At 31.7% G+C, this 18,162-nt stretch overlaps 1 protein-coding gene across 1 annotated transcript in view; it reads right to left on the bottom strand.

The window, feature by feature from the left end:
• Positions 1–18,162, bottom strand: part of LOC142325728 (AMP deaminase 2-like) — an 80,322-nt gene that overhangs the window by 7,321 nt on the left and 54,839 nt on the right. Inside the window, exons 14-15 of the mRNA XM_075367759.1 lie at positions 12,181–12,354; positions 7,299–7,409 (exon numbers count right to left, since the gene is read on the bottom strand). Of these exons, the coding sequence (XP_075223874.1) occupies positions 7,299–7,409; positions 12,181–12,354 (285 nt within the window). The remainder of the gene's footprint in view (positions 1–7,298; positions 7,410–12,180; positions 12,355–18,162) is intronic.

Genomic DNA, 18,162 nt, shown 5'->3' with positions numbered 1-18,162 from the left:
GAAATGTGTAGGCTGTAAAGGTAGATAAATTATCTACCTTTATAGCCTACACATTTCCCTATCTTGTTAAATCTCTTGACTGTTCTTACTTTGTTACTTTGCACTTGCTAGTTTTCATTTTTTTATAGGTCAGTATAATTTTCTGCCTTAATCATATTTATATTTTTATACTTCTTGCTTAATCCGTTAGTTTTATTGTGTGTATTGGTATTCATTTTTTCCTATCTACTGTTACTTTTGTACCTAAATTTCTCTACAGCTTTAATTATTTCATTTTTTGACTTTTTAATTATTTCCTTTTTTTCTGTTCAGTTGTTCTAGACTTTTACCTGTTAGTTGTTCAAATTAAAATTTTATGCCACTCTTTTAGCCTGTCATTGTATTCAAACTATTTTTTTAATATTTTAATTTAATTTTTTGAACTTCAATCTGTAGTTTTCAATTCTGCTCCTGCGAGTATTTAAAGGTTGTAATATGGTCCCAAAATCCCTACCTAGTTATTATTTGATCTATTTGATATTTTCCTCTATCTCCTGATCTGATCCATATTTAAGACATATTTTCTTCATACATATTCTTTCATCATAAGTATTTTATTTTTCATATTTATATATTTTCTGTCTTTTCATCTTCTGCGGAAAAGGTTGGCATATAAATTGGGACTAATATACTAAGCTTGAGCTTTGAATTTATCCTGACTACAATAGTTCTTTTGTGGTGTTTCAAGTACATGCTCTTTATCCTATATTCTTATTCATTATTACTTCCACTTTGCATTTACATTTTTTGAATTTGTATTATAAATTCCAAACCAAAGGTTTCTGAGTAGTCCCCAAATATCTGAACAGGGAATATTTTTTTACTTCAAAAATATTTTAATCAAGGGCCATCATTATATATATTTTTTAATAAAAAAAAGCAAAGGAATAAAGAAAAAATTGCTTAAAAATATAAAATTAACTTTCCACAGATTTCAGCTACATAGAACTCAAAGACTAAAATAGATAAGATTGTTGTTCAGGTACACCTATAAGTAATTAAATGCAACTTCAAGAACTACTGAATGGGCTGCTACCCATTTTCAGAATTATTTTTATCCCTGGTTTTTTCACATATACCCATCTATTATAGTATGGTTACCTGATCTCAAAGGAATATTACCTTTCATGTTCTTAAAATTATCAAAGAGGAACTAGTACATAATAAAAATCCAAATTCAACTATTGCTAATTTTCTGATTCCAGATGAAAAAAAATTGCTTAGTTGTAATATGACTGCTGGTATTTGTCAGTTATAATAAAAATAAAGAAAGAAGCTGAGAAAAAATTGGCCAGTGGAGAGACATCATGATGTTTCAGCACTCCAGAAAAGATAAGAGAAAAAAACTTCCAAATGATTTTGATAAATCAACAACTAGAAGAATCATACATCTTTTAATCTAACACTGTCCCTACTGTAAACACAATACAATGTATAATTGAGAATGATCTAGGCTGAAAGAGGATTACGAATAATTTTACATGCTAAGGATTTATCCTGATTCCATAGGGGAAAGACAACCTCCATGTGACTGTTTCGGTCGCTATGTCATCCCCTCCATAACTAGCCCTTACGGGCTTTACCGGAAGTCATCTTCAATACCTTGGAATTGACATCTTTCAGTCAAGCCTCAGGCAGGAAGCCACCAATACGAATACTACAAGTGACATTCCTTCGGTGTACTACTTACTATCATAAACTCATAAACAAAACACATCTTGCCAATTCTTAAACAGGACTGAATGGAATACATGGTAATGAAGGAACTGAAATACCTACCCAAAATAGGCAAAAGTGAGTTTAGCACACACACAAAAAAAATAAAACAAAAATTAACAACACTCTAAAAACAATAACTGTAACACTTACTAAACAAAAAACAAAATCAACAGCAAAACATAAATAATATAACACAACAAAACCTACAGCGGAAAACCCAAGCACAACCCTAAACCTCCTCAGTAATCCTTTCCTTTGCAAGATAAGTTATAAAACTTTACATAATCGCCCATTCGGTACGGTTCCTCCAATTAGCACGAAGATATAACGCCGATCCGATTGTATCGGGCCGGGAAATAGTCTCCGTGCGCATCAGCTCGTATTTCGCACATTGATATAACTTATGGTAAGCGTCATCTAGCTGGCCACATTGCGGACACATTCTGTAGTCTACCAGGTCGAATTTCTACAGTCTCCCCGAAAAGTGTCATGGCCATTAAGAAATTGCGTCTAGTACTTATTATGTACCCAAAAGGCGTCCCGGAAACCAACAACATTTGGGAAGAGTTCATGCGTATAACGCCCACCTGCTGCCTCATCCCATCTGGCCTGCCATGTTGTTCAGTCTCTCGAATTTTCTCTTAAGTCAGCTCACCGGATTTCTTTGCAACATAACGCTGTTGCTTCTCTGATGCAATCAAATCTATCGGTTTCACGTCTGCAATCACCAAGATCGCCTTCCGTGAAATTGTACGGTAACTACCGTTAACAATAAGGCGATGACCCCTAAATAAAATATCTCGATAGCTTTTAAATTTTTGCCAATCTGCCCAAACAGGCGCCGCATACAGCATAATAGCCTCGCACATGCCGTTATACAGGATACACAGAGTCTTAAAAATTAAGACCCCAATCAGCATTTACCACACGTTGAATACCAAAGAAGGCATTACAGGCCTATCCCGCGACGTATAGAAGGTGCTTCTTAAATTGCAATTTCTCATCAACACCCCGAGGTACGTTTGAACCTGAACATACTTTATACGCTGGCTTGTCATCGAAACACGGGCTAGCCGACTTACTGCCAAACGGCCTTTAAGGAACATCATCGTGGTCTTCTCCGGGCAAAACCACATCTTATGTCGATGACCTCACAGCTCAAGTATTCTGCAAGCCTGAGTGGCCCGGAGTTCAACCTCCCCTGGGCATCCTCCGACCAGCAGGTGCCCATCGTTAGCATAAATCACGATGCGTCAACCGCTAGGCAACCTCAGCCAAGAAGAGAATCAAACTTCACCACCTACAACAAAGTATCCAACACGCTGCCCTGAGGACAACCCTTGGACAGCGTCTTGCCTATCTCATGGCTACCCTCGGGAGCAGAACATCCCGATGACTGAAGTTACTTTGCATAACCTGCTATTCACTCACAGTACATTTTCTCTTCTGGAGTTGAAAAATGGCAAAGGGCCACCATAGATTGTTAAATGCCCTGGAAATATGCAGGAAAATTCCCAGGGCGTATTCCTTGCTGGATCTAACCACACTCATCACACGAAGTATGGCGTCCTCAGTACTATTTCCGGGACGAAACCCTACTGCTTCTCCTTCAATAATCCCTGCGAGGTCAGTCTCTCATTTATACGCAGGAACAAAACTCTTTCAAAGACCTTACAGTAATCGGAAGTAACGTCAGAGGCTTATACGACCAACTAACAGCAGGATCCTTGTCGCAACCTTTAACAGTTTCAAAATCCCCTTTTTCACACATTGTTGTATGGAGAAGTAATCTCCAAACAAAAATTTATTAACACGTGTAACAACTCTTACACTCACCCAACCGAGCCAAAAAGAAACTCCGCCGTTATTCCATCAATACCTGAGGCCTTACCCCCACCTAAACTACAGACAGCTTGATGCACCTGGGCCTCAGTAAGCTCCAAGGATCGGCACTCCCACGAAACTTCTGGGAGTGATCTCCCGCCGCACCCGCAGGTGGTATGCGGTCTCTCCAGCTTCAAATCGTTAAGTATTCTGTGTAAAATTTCAGACGTGTCTGAAATTACATCAAGCCAGGTCGAGAGAGCGGACAGAAGAACGTTCTTTCGTCGTTTGTGTCCCAAGACTCTTTATACCACTCCATGGATCCTTGTTCCCTTGCTCATGCACAAAGGAACGCCAGGAATCTCTCTTCGTAGTCCGAACTTTATGGAAATAATGAGATCTCAGATCTCCACATTCAGCAAGGTCTGCCCGCCGTTCCGTATCACCCTCACCCTAAGATGCTCTTGGATAAACGACAGACAACCCTTTTTAAGGCCGATAATTCCCTACTCCATCATGATGAAAGCCTCTCTCGACCAGAACTACGGGGAAATTGAACACTCGACAGCATCAATGAAAGCCGCTGACAAACCTTCTGCCAGGTCCTCTAAATCCAAGACATCTAGACTCCGATCCAAAACACAAAGTCTAGCCGAAAGAAAGTCAACAAATTTTTTCCAATCCGCATACCGTGCTGCAGGAAACGACCCTGCTGAACTGGAACGTTACATCGGTAGCGCTCACTCAAGCAATTTAGCAATTTCATAAACAATCAATTGATGATCACTTGAGCAATTATCAACTATTTTCCAATTACAAACATTGGCAAGAATAAACTTAGCAATGGTAATGTCGATGTTCGTTCCACCAAATAACCGACACCTACACCATACCTGTGTAGGTGGGCAACTCACCAGGTACATTAAATACCTGTAGACCATGTTGGACTGAAGTCCCTCTATTACGAGGGTCTCTAAATTAAAGACCGCTGGGAAATTTCTGTTCTTAAGGATGGCGAACTTGTGTCGTTCATGGACACGTTAGTAATATACACACTGCATTGTTGTTTGTGAGTTGTCGCGTTGTAGTATCTTTGATAACGTGTGAGTTACTACGTTATAAAATGAAAAGGAAAATTGATGTTGCCGCCGACTGTGAAATACGTGGTCATACTTCTTTAAACCATCAAAACATTAAGCCGGCTGAAATTCATGGGCAGTTGCTGTGTACAGTGATAATGTAATGAATGAAAGATACGTTCAAAAATGGTGTTGAAAGGTTTAGAAATAACAGAATTATGTGCACGATGAAGAACATTCGAGGAGACCAACGATAATCACCAAGGACTTGTTAAAACGCATCTATGATGAAATCAGAAAAGATCGTCGTTCAACGATTTCCGACCTGGCCCTTCTTTTTCCTGATGTTTCAAGAGCTGTTATTAGTCATATTCTTCATTACAAATTCATGCTTCAGAAAGGTTTGGGCACGTTGGGTGCCACACGTCTTAACTGAGCATCACAAAAAAATCTGAATTGAATCTGCTTTGGAATTTTGATGTGCTACACAGAAAAAGGTGATGAGTGCAACAATATGCAGCTGATTAAAGACACAATCAAATTCCCTTCTGCACACAACAGTGGACATACATTCAGAGCCACAGTATAACCTCTTCCAATGAGAAAAACCTGGCAAATCACGAGAGACAGTATATGGATGCTGCAGCATCCATATACTTTCTACATATACTCATATACTCGTATACTCTTTATATACTCTCTACGCAATGCAATCTCACCTAGTTCAATTGGCCCTTTAACTGACCAGATTTAACCATCTAATGATAATGAACTGTAATACATATCAAGAGCTCTCAAATAACAACCACAGTCTTTGCTATTCACATTGTGCTTGTGATTCTTCTAAAGACATTTAAAATTTACACAAGTCGACTCTCTGACTTCTTTGGACACTCGTCTTCCTTGTGTCCTTCATTCTCACAATGTGCACAAACTACAGGATGATTACAGAACATTTCCCTATGACCATAGTTGTAGCACTTAAAGGATATCTAAATACTCTGGATATCTAAATACTCTTCGACTCTACAAGAAGAAAATTCTACAAATATCCTGCCTTCTACAATGAAGCTGTTGAAAGGACTAACCTCAAAAATTCCATGGTAGCGCTCTGGCTCGTGCCTACCCGATTTAAATAGCAACTGACATTCATACTTGAATGAGTCTGAATGTCTCAGATGGGTGAAACCCATCTGAGTGTTTCGTTCTCTAATTAGAGTCATCAACTCATCCTCAGATAGTTGTTGATCTATATCATAAACAATCACTCTTGGATGCCTCTTGTTTTTAGGGTTGACTTTCATGTTGAATTAAGTGAGTCAGAGATGACCTGAGCAGTATCTTTGTTCAGCAATAACAAGTAACCCCTTTTTTGTTTCTTTGATGTTCTGAATTTTCAGGCTTGACTACTTTTTTCAAAGGATGGCCTGAAACTTGTCCATCTCTTTGCTTGTCTTTGTAGTTACCACCCTCTTTTAGGTTAACAAACACAAACTCAGGCTACTTCTGGGATAGACTAGCCTCCCGTTTCTCTTACAGTACCTCAGTACAATTTACACTGAGGGAGTCCCAGCTACAGAATCGAAGGAAGTGGAGCAGGAACTAAGGATTCACTTAGGATTTATGTGAAATACATTACGTAATAGAAAAATATTAATATAACATATACAAATAAAAAAAATTAATATTAAAAATTAAAAGACTAACCCGCTGGGTTAGTCCTGTGATTAAACTTGTCATCGCAAAATCAGCTGATTTTCGAAGTTGAGTGTTCTAAGGTTTGAGGTAAAGGCAGCTGCTTTTATATGAATTTGAATGCTAGACAGTGGATACTGATGTTTTTTGGTGGTTGGGTTTCAATTAACCACATGTTTCAGGAGTGGTCTGCCCGAGTCTGTTAAAGATTACACATTTATTGGTATATTTACATTCCAGACTGGACACAGATGCCTTGGCATCTCAGCAGAGTACTGTTGACATCATGTCACTGTGCTGTTAAAACTCTGTAACTTGGTGTACATAAATAAATGGAGAAATAAGCCAAAATTGAAAAACCCATTTCATCATCAGGTGATCTATCAGCTATACTAAAGAAAAGGATTGATGAGGTAAAAATTGCAACAGCAAATAAATTTGATTTACTTTTATAAAATCTTTAATAATTCACACAATCTTTGAAGATGTAAACATCTATGTTTAACTTAATCTTAATTCTTTTTAGCAAATGATATTATATAAAAATTGTCAAACATGATTAATTCAAGATGGATTAATTCAACCGTGTGATCAGTAGCAACAATTGTTAAGATAGAACATCTGGACTGGAGTGTATAGTAAGATTAAAATAGCTTAAGAACAGAAATTCATGCCTATCAATCTTAGAAACATAAATTTATTGAAATAAAGGAATAGATTAGATGTGGAATCAGAATAATTCTATGTAACATTATCATATCTAAAATATTACAATCAAAACAATGTTATTTTTAAACTAGGGTATATTACTAATGGTTTTGCGTTATAATTATTCTAAATTTATTAACCAAATATTAATGTCATTAAAATAAATATGGTCAAATGAATATAGACAAGAAATTTATTATATTATACAACTAATTTTAATTAAATTATTTTTACCTTAGGAGAAAATCCACTCATGAGTACACTGTTACGTCCTAATTCACACATATCACAAGAAGTTAATTTCCATACTTGAGCAGCAATGCTATATTCTTCCATTAATGGTTCCTATAACAATTTTCTAACTTACTTAGAAAAAAAGATTAGTTTGTTAAGTAAATTTTTATTTAGGGATCAATTTGTGTTGCTGGAATTGATGGAAAATTTTTGATACAAATTTTTCAAATTACATTTTGATTTGAGCCAATGTTGACTACTGAATTAAAGATGGAAACTTCTGGAACTACGAATTTAGTTTTATGGTTAGTGGAATCTATTCTGCCTACCCTAGAATTTTCACCAATTTTCTAAGCATGATGGTTAAGCCATTCAGAAATAGAACTACTCCAGTTGGTAACAATTTTCCTTCTGGAAAATCCACAGTTACTAAATGCACAGATGGGTACAAATTCTAGAGAGCCCAACCACTTGCTTCTGAGGAGTTAGTCTCTTGGAAAACCCTCAAAATTTTAATAGAATTTCAAACAGACCACATCTCGTAAACATTTCAAAGAAATAACGCATATTCAATGTTCACTCCTTTTGGAAGCCCAAAAGGAGTGAACATAGATTCGAATCATTATTTAATAGAATAAAAGTTAAGTTTACCCCTAATAGAAATTGAGAAACTCTCCAAAGAATATAGTAATATCAAACAGAAGAATTAAAATAAAGAAAAATACCTTCAAGAAATTAAAATGTTGAATTTTCCTGTTTGTTCATAAATAATTCTAAGAATCAAAGAAGCAGCAGAAAAGAATAATTCTAGCCACAAAAAAAATGTACATGAGGGAACAAAAGCTGCGAAGAAGCTCTTCTTAAAAGATCTGAACTCTGGGAAATGTGGAACTTACATAGAATCCAGAAGGCTTCAGGAACATCAAACAAAAGATAAAGAAAAGAGCAAAAAGACAAACAAAATCAAAAGAGATTTCAGGAAATAACAGCTAAACAAAATCAAAAGAGATTTCAGGAAATAACAGCTAAACAAAATCAAGGAAGACTTCAAAAAAGACTAACACACAAATTTTCTACCAAACATTTAAATCCAAATTAGAAGGTTACTAAGCTTCGGAGTCTATGTTTTAAAGATGAAAATAAGAAGTTAATCCTTTTACAAGGAATCCATAGGAAAGAAAAGAGATTTTTAAGGAGAATATTTGGTCCTGTAAAATATGACACACTTAATTCTACCTTTATGAAATGCTATCAGATATTTAAAGAAATAATGTATGAGAGGAGATTGGCTTTCTTAGTGCACATTTTGGGGATACGTGATAATATTATTTCAAAGAAAATTCTCTTCTTTTCTCAAGAAAATAAAAACAAAGTGTATATTATTATAAAGTTAAGAAAGACTTAAAAAAGCACAAAAAGAAATTCTTAACTTAAAATAATCTGGAATTAAACAAGAAAAAATTTAAACAAATCTTGGAAAGGAGAAGGATTTTCTTTGAAGAAGCAGCTCCAAAACAAATAAAGAAGTAGTAACAGAAAGATTCTGGGAAAAGGTCAGTGGAGGACTTAAGTACTGGTAGGATAGGAAGGAGATGGATGCTAAGAAAAGTGTTAAATGTGGTCCATAGTTGGGCAAATAAGGCGGGGAAATTATATTTCTTTACTATTTACACTGATTTGATGGTCTGGGTGTCGAGGAGGAATCAAGGTTCAAATAGAAATAAAGTAATAGTTAATTTTTTAACCAACTACTAATTTACTTTCTTATAGTTTAATTGAATTTAGTGCTCAAGAACTTTGGTAATTGTAGATTGATAAACAGCACATTACTTCTCAGGAATTATTAATGTGAGTCTAGAAAAAATCCAATGGCTTACTACTGCAACATGAATTTACAAGTAAATATTTTTAGTGTCCACCATTCTATGTCAACATGTATTTGGAAGATATAAAAATAACACTTTTCTAATAGTCAGTTATTTTTCTTATTTTGAGGAACTGAAGCATAAAACACACTAAAAGCCAGTTCAACAGTTAAATAGATAAATCAAGTTAGATAGTTCAACAGTTAAATTTCAGGTTAATTACTACTGAGATAGCAATATTAATGCTCATAGTCTACTGAAAGTAATCTACCCTAACTGAATTAAACTTATCTTGCAAGATCATAAAATCAGAACAACTTATTGGAAATAACAGTTGCTAGTGCCATCAGAATCAATTATATATTTCCATTTAATAATGTTATAGGCATAAAACTCAATCAAATTTGCTAGCGATATACTAGATCAAAATGAATAAAACCATTCTGGTTATCATAATGTAAGAGTGAAGGCATATTGCAAACAAGCCAAAATAGTTTTGCTTTGACAATGATTCGGGAAAGTAAATTCATTGATTTTTATCTGTTTTTTTTTTAACAAATATAAATTATGTAGTACTAATCATGACAAAACTAGTCATGGACAACTAGGCACAACAAGAAAATTATGCCAATAGAATGAATGTTTACTGCCAAAACTGTAACTTAGGCAATCTGACTTGAAACACCAGCCACTGCCAAAAATGGTTCAGTACTCCCACTAATAAAAATTATACCACAGGAAAATAACAAGTTTACTAAGGAGATTGATAGTAACATTTTTTCTGTTGTGATTTTCACTGATTACAGTCATGTATCAACATGTTAGACTAAAAAAAATGTAAGTGATATTCAGCCTTAGAAATGACATAATTAGTAAAAATAAACTTAATTAGCATTGGTAAACATTACAATTACTGTCACAAAAAATCAATGTTTATGCCTCATAAGCTTTGCATGTGTCCCAACCATAAGAAAGTTTGTGACAAACAATGTAAAAAAAACAATTAAATGTACACTTTTCTGTGAGACATAGTGGACTATTTATATAAACAATACTACCAGATACATTACTGAAAAAGGAAAATTTGGATTACTAAAGCTGACAGATAATAAATAGTATCTCTTGAAAAGGTCTCTGTAATGGTTTAGAATAAGTTTTTTTTTTTAATTTTACAATTTACTGAGAGAATTACAAACAGATTTTGTATTTACTGTTTATATATATATATATATATATATATATATATATATAGATAGATACGTACACAAATACAGATAGATTGCAATTATGTATGTAATGAAATGATGAGAAGTTAATAAATGTATATGATAAGTTGTGCAACTTAGGGCAGTATTTACTTGCACAACATTATACCTTATCACTGCTGCTGTTAGAAACAGTAAATGACAATTCCATAGACTTTTGGTAGAGAAGCTCTAACGAGAATTCACTTAGAATACATGTTCTGAAGTGTATTATGACTCTTTACTGAGTGAAACACTTTATTTAGTATTTCCTATTTATTTATTTGCCCTTTAAAAAAAATTACAGACCCATTTAAAGTCACATATTTTTATGAAAAGTTAACATTTTTTTAATAATAATGTCATATGAAACGAGATATTTATCTTTATAAACGTTATTAACATATATAACAAGAAGCGGTAGTGTTTCTACCTTATATCTGGTAAAGTTTGAATTGAGTCTCTGTCAAGCTTGACATTTTTGTACACAATAAAAAAATCATCTATCATCAACAGCTTTACTGAGGTGGTTAGTGTGGTTAATCTATAGTTGCTTAAACAGTAAATAAATAAACCCACCGGGTTGGTCTAGTGGTTAACGCGTCTTCCCAAATCAGCTGATTTGGAAGTCAAGAGTTACAGCGTTCAAGTCCTAGTAAAGCCAGTTATTTTTACACGGATTTGAATACTAGATCGTGGATACCGGTGTTCTTTGGTGGTTGGGTTTCAATTAACCACACATCTCAGGAATGGTCGAACTGAGAATGTACAAGACTACACTTCATTTACACTCATACATATCATCCTCATTCATCCTCTGAAGAATTATCTAAACGGTAGTTACCGGAGGCTAAACAGGAAAAAGAAAGGAAGGAAACAGTAAATAAATAATAAAGATGTAATTAAAGGCATTTTTTAAATTTAATATCATAAACTTCAAGAAATGTTTATATTTCTATGTGACCATGTTTCTCTGATGATAAAGAATGAATAAACTATTTTAGAAAATATAAAATTACTAAATAGTTTCTCCTACTGACTATAAACAGTGTTTTTATTATATTGTAACAATATATATTGTATCGTAACAATATATATTACATTGTTACTATCACTGGTATTAATGATGCTCACTGCATAGTCAATTCCTATAGTGAAAAAGTAAAGCTGTCACTTATAATGCTGAATATCAACTGAATTTTTGTGGAATTAGCATATTGATGTGTAGAGACTAATAGAATCAGTGATACTAAGGGGTTGCACAGAGATTGTAACTCTTAGGATTACTCATTTTTTATGCTTTTGTTATTTTTGAACAATAAAAATAAAATACTAGATATACTAATATCAATACTCCTTTTTATCTTTTCAGTAACATACATTTCTCATTAAAAAGCAAAACAAAATGTTATTCTTTTTTTTTAGTACTATTTCAATATTATTATATGACTAATTTTCAAATTTATTTTACTTTGTTTTCCAAAGGATTTTAGTTAATTACCTTTTTTAGTGTAGTATTTACACTAGTATTTAGAACTGACCTTTTAACTGTTTTAAGATAGTACCATTGGCTACATATTCTATGGAGTAAGGAGATGATAATTTATTCTGAAAGTCCTTTAGAAGAAAAAGTTCCATTATTTTGAAAGAAGAGTTGTTTAGTATTTAATAATTCTAATATGTGGAATTATATTGGTTTTACTAAACCTCTTTTAAAATATTGTGTACATCTAATTAAAAACTACATGAAATATTTATAAATGTAAAATTTACCTTAGTGTAATGAAACTGTAGTGGATCATCAGTAGATAAACTAATAAAGAGTCCTCTGGCTAAAAAATCTGGTAATGGATTTTTATGATACTGTAAGAATAATGAATTATTTCCCACAGGAGACATAGCAATTCCTACTTGGGCTAAATAATAAAGATACTGCATCACCTGATTCTAAAAAAAGATAAATTATCTACATAATCTTCATGAAGTTATTTTTCATTAACATTTTTGCAGTCATATACGATAATTTTAAATGATTAACTATGACTGGTGTGCTATCAGAATTTTTCTTAATCAGTTTACTTGTGTAAATTCATTCATGTATAATAGCAACAAAACTTCTGAAATGATCATTGGATATTTAAGTATCAAATGATGATTAATAGAGAAAGTTGTGGGTTTTTTTAATAAACACATATAAAAATATGGAATTTAATGATAGAAAATCACCTAAGTTGGGAATTCATAACTGTAATAGATCTTTTTTGAGAGGGGAAACAAATTAAAGATCATCAAGATGTAATACTAGCATGTAATACTTCTTATTTGTTACTTATATCACTAATATTTAATAACAATGTAACTTACTTATGATGTAGTAAATGAACATTAAATTTACGCTCATTTATTTTTTCCTGTAGTTTCAACAACAATTACAAATAGTTTAACTCACAAATTATTTTGTGTTGATCAATTTTTTTATTACAATTATTCTTTAAAAATTCTATATTTACTGCTAATAAGACTGATTACTAGTTTTTTCTAAAATGTTTGTATACTTTCTTAAAAAAAGAAATTCACAAGCTTTTCTATACAACAATATTCATTTTTTATTTCAACTAATTTATTTGCATTTTGTCGTCTTTTAAAACTAATTACATCTAAGTATGTTTAATTTTTAATTAAATTTCTTGTAGAAATGTATCTAACTGAAAAAGACTTTTGACACTTATTCATACAGGAGTAACAAATACTATAACTTTAGTTTCAATTATTCTATGGTAGGTCTTTGAAAATATCACTTGTGAATAAAGGGAAGGGAGCATCTGAAATACACATTTAGTAATTTTCTTTCTAAGCAGTGCTACTTAGAATTAACTTGACATTTTATCAGTAGAGTAATAGATTGAATTTTTACTAGAACCAAGGATTCTCAAGATTTACTCCTAAGTATCCTTTTTATCCTTTTAATTAGTAGCAATTTTAAAAATGGATATGCATACTTAGAATAAATGTAATACTACTTGTGCAGATTACTTTTTAGTAATATGGACCATCTTTTTATATTTAATGGTCAACAAGTTTCTCTTTCAAAGCCTGCTTTTGAATTGAAACTACAGATTCAATTTCAGTTTGTTTTGCAGCTCAAAAATTGATGATGGTTGTATTCTACAAAAAATAACCTCGTTTTCCCATTCAAGTTTATTGAAGAAATTATCATAAATATATCATTCATCTGCTTCATCAATGATTTTATTTTCACTACAAGCAATCTTTACAGAATACTGGAGTTTTAGTAACAAAACTGGAACACTAATACAATCACATGACCACCATGTGGTATGAAACACACTGTGTAAACAGTGGGTTGTTTACATATAGCACTTGATAATGATAAGAATGGATTTTCATAACATGATTTTCTTTAGTATATTGTTTTATATAGATTTTATATACCGGTATGAGAAATGATTCATTTTAAAGCCATTAAAATAACAATCATGGTTGTGAAAAATATTTGAAGATGAGTAACCATGACAGTAGGCTATCTATATTGCAACTTTTGTTAAGTGTTGTATACATGTGATACAAGTCCTCAAAAGGTTTATATGAATATTTCCATTCACATCAAGAAGTGATTCTAGCAACTAACAATATCAATCAATATATCAGTTAATCATAGCCAACAATACTAGTATGCCAGTGAACTAGCTTAGAAAATAAAATGTAAATTATACGCATTTCAATGAAAACTATAAATGATTTATAAATATAACATATATTATGAATTATAAATATTTTATAAATGAAATACATAATTGAATAATAAAAATCAGTAGCAGTTATTATTACTTAAGTTTATACACATATATCATCCCTCTATCAATGAGATATATTGGTGAATGAAGTATACACTTTGATAATTTTATTCAAATGATAAAATAATATTAAAAAAATCTTATGTGTACACCACATGACCTCCTTCTACACCTATTAAATTACATATACACATTTTTAAAAATAAATAAAATGATATTTCACTAATAACTTCTGATTTTTTCATATTTTTTTTATTGTTATTATTGAATTACTATTTATTGTAAACATTTTTTTACAATCAAAGGTTAATAATAATTATTGATAAATCAACATATTAAAATTTAAAAAAGGAAAATGGAAAAAAGGAAGAAAATGTTGCAAACAAAGAAAAAATAAAAAGATTAACAGAAGATGATAAATATAAAGAGGAAGAAAATGTTAAGACCAAGGAAAGGATAAAAAGATTAAGAGAGGATGATGAATATAAAGAGAGAGAAAATTTGAAAACTAGAGAACGTGTACCCAAATTAAGATCAGAAGAATCATATCAAATCAAAGAACGAGTAAATGATCAAAACACAAAGCAAATGAATGGCAGCAAAACACAAATAAATGAAGTGATGAGCAACTCCGACTTAGGGAGAAAATTGTCTGACAATATCAGAGGCGTAACTGAAAGATGAGAATTTTTTGTAATTTATTCGTATTAAACATCGGTCATGCATGCCTCACTGTATATCTTGTTCTTGTGAGGGCTTATTTTTTAGTCACGCTGTAGTTAACTTTAATGAAGATAAAATTAAACAGAAATTCCAGAATAATTAAATAAAATTAAGCAGAAATTAAACTAGAAAATCCAAAAATAATATGATTCTAAATTATAATTTTCAATTAATATTAAATAATCAGATGTATTACCAAATCTATTACATACACACATATGTAGTTGCTCCAGCGAATCTACGAGCTTGTGACGTCACGCGCTGTCATCTCATATTATTGTTTTCTAAAACATTATTTTTGCGCGTAATTATTATTTTTATTTCTTTTTTTGACTTACAAACATTACGGGCGCCCAAACAATACATTTAAGTTGTCGTGTATTCGATTCTTTCCACTTGCATTGATTACATGTATAAAATTCTTAATGACCCAATCTTGTAAACAATAACTTAACTTATAACTTAGTCTTAACCATTGACTAATGCTCTGATTGGTATTATGTACAGGCCTATAAAAATTTATACATGCAGTTAGAAATTATGTCTTTCGTTACGATTATATTTAGATCCGTCGTTCATAGTACACAATGTGTGTATAAAGAAATAAACTTTAGTCCAGTTTATATCATGTTCAGTGAAGGTATTCGGATACCATTTTGTGCGGTCATATTATTTTATAATTACTCATTGTTTTTCGCAAATTTTTTGTAATATATTATTTTTTGTTTTATTTTTGTTTGTGTATTAGTGTGGTTTGTTATGACAGAATTTAAATCCATAGTTAAGAAAAAAACTTAGGAGTCAAGCACGTGAAATTATCAATAATGTTTATGATTTTATGAAAAAAAAAGCTCTAAAAGTAAGTAAATTAACCGATGACAAACAAATAATTGGCATTCAAAAGTGCAAAGAAAGAACTGCTGCTGCTTGTGGAATATCAAGAACACAGGTTCAAAAACTAAGAAAAGAAAAAAGGACATGATTCTTCAATTAACATCCCAATAGTGTTCTTTCAGCACGCCAAAAACATGCAAATGACGTTAGAAACCTGTCAGTGGACTGGACAGTTTTGATTAAGGTGTAGTTAAAAGAATAGTTAATGAATTTCATTCAAAGAAGATTGGATTACAGATTATATTGATTTTAAAGGCAGTGAATTAACTTTAACTGTTATTTTGAAAGAGTTGGGTTTCAAATGGTATAAAACTGAAAATAACAGAAAAATTTTAATTGAAAAATCCGATATCAGATGGAAGATAACTGAATATTTGCAGGCAATGGCTAAGTACAGACAAAATAATGCTACAATTGTTTATTTGGATGAAACGTACGTTTTAAGTTCCCATTGTTCGACAAAGTTGTGGTCTGATGGTAGGACTTCATGTGCCAATTAATAAAGAAGACCGTTTAATAGTAATTCATGCTGGAGGAGAAATCGGTTTTATTCCGAACGCATTACTAACTTGGAAAGCCAGTTTGAAAAGTGGCGACTACCATGACAACATGAATACAGACAATTTCATGAAATGGGCGCGTGAAAAATTGATTCCAAATCTTCCACCAATGTCAGTAGTAGTTGTTGATAATGCCCCTTATCACAATACAGGTATTGATACAGCACCAAATTCTAACTCCAGAAGAAAAGATATGACAGATTGGCAGGAGGAGAAAACCCATATTCCGTACAGTTCAAAAATACCATAACCACAGTTATATTAATTAGTAAAGTTACATAAAACTAAAGTACAAAAATATCACTTGGATGAACTTTTGAAAAAAACATGGGCATCATGCTCTTTACCATCGTGATTTGAATCCGATTGAGATGGTATGGTAAGCTGTAAAAAGACATACGGCAAATCATAACACAACATTTTCCTTCCAAATGTTGGAAAATTAACTACAGAGAAAATTAATTACATGAATGAAGGTGACTAGAAACCCTATTGTGAAAAGTAAAAAATATTGATATGGTATAGAAAACTGGAACCACTGATAGATGAAATGACAGAAGACAGAAATGACATGTTATACGTGTAAACTTTGATTGTGAAAGTGAAAATGAGAGTGACAGTGATAGTGATTCGTTTAGCGAGGTTTGTGAACTTGCTATAAGTTTGAATTAGATACAAGAATAAAATTCAAGTAAGCTTTTGTTTATATTAAAAATTAATAATTTAGTGCAAATAAAGACTATAAAAGAATTAATTATGTATTGTTTATAATTAGTAAATGTAAATATGATAGTTATTACCGCGTACAATATGATAATAATTAATACTTTGATTTGATATACGGAGTTGATGTTTTCAGGCCGAGTAGTAATACACAGTCTGCTTATGATGTCACAAGCTCGTATATTGGCTGGGCCCTTGAATGAGCCTATTAAATTATAATGCCTATTAAGTTACATTTTTATAAGTATATACAATTTTATTTCATTAATAATTTCTGTTTTTTTTTTTTCATATATATATATATATATATATATATATATATATATTTATTTATTTATTGTTATTATTTAATAATTATTAATAAATCAATATATATATATATATATATATATATATATAAATAAAAAAAAAGTTAATAAAAAAGAAAGGGAAATGAAGTCTGATTCGAACTGATGTGGCTTCCCTTGTAAGATACAATATTTCATTAATTAAAATTTTATTTGGCTATAACTCAGGAACCAAAGAAAATAAGTACCACTTATGTATGATCGTTGAAAAGCTTTCAATATGGGCTTATTACTGCAGTTAAGAAAAGTTACTTTTAGTTCAGTAGATTGCAATCAAAAGGGTAGGTACACAACTAGTTGTTACAACAGTCCTAAATCCAAAATTTCAACATACTACAGTTAATTTTTTTGAGTTATGCGAGATACATATGTACATACATACATGCATCTGTACACGTACATATGTCACACCGAAATTAGTCAAAATGGATATTTCCATTGGAATCTGAAAACCAAAATTTTTTACGATGACAATATTTCCTTTACTTTGTACAAGGAAATAATAGTATTTGTTTTTTTCATTTCTTCTTAAGAATATTAAATACCACTTTATGCAATGATTGATAAGCCACTCAGTACAAATTAGCCTATGCTATATTATCTAGGAATTAATCTTTTACTTAGGCTACATTCTATAAACTAATATTTAAAAAATAAATTTTGTAAATGCACTTTTCAATATTAAAACAAATG

This window comes from Lycorma delicatula, chromosome 5 (assembly GCF_047948215.1).
Source record: "Lycorma delicatula isolate Av1 chromosome 5, ASM4794821v1, whole genome shotgun sequence".
Lineage (NCBI taxonomy): Eukaryota > Metazoa > Arthropoda > Insecta > Hemiptera > Fulgoridae > Lycorma > Lycorma delicatula.
The sequence above is the reverse complement of the archived record's forward strand: the minus strand, read 5'-3'. Positions and strand labels throughout refer to the sequence as shown.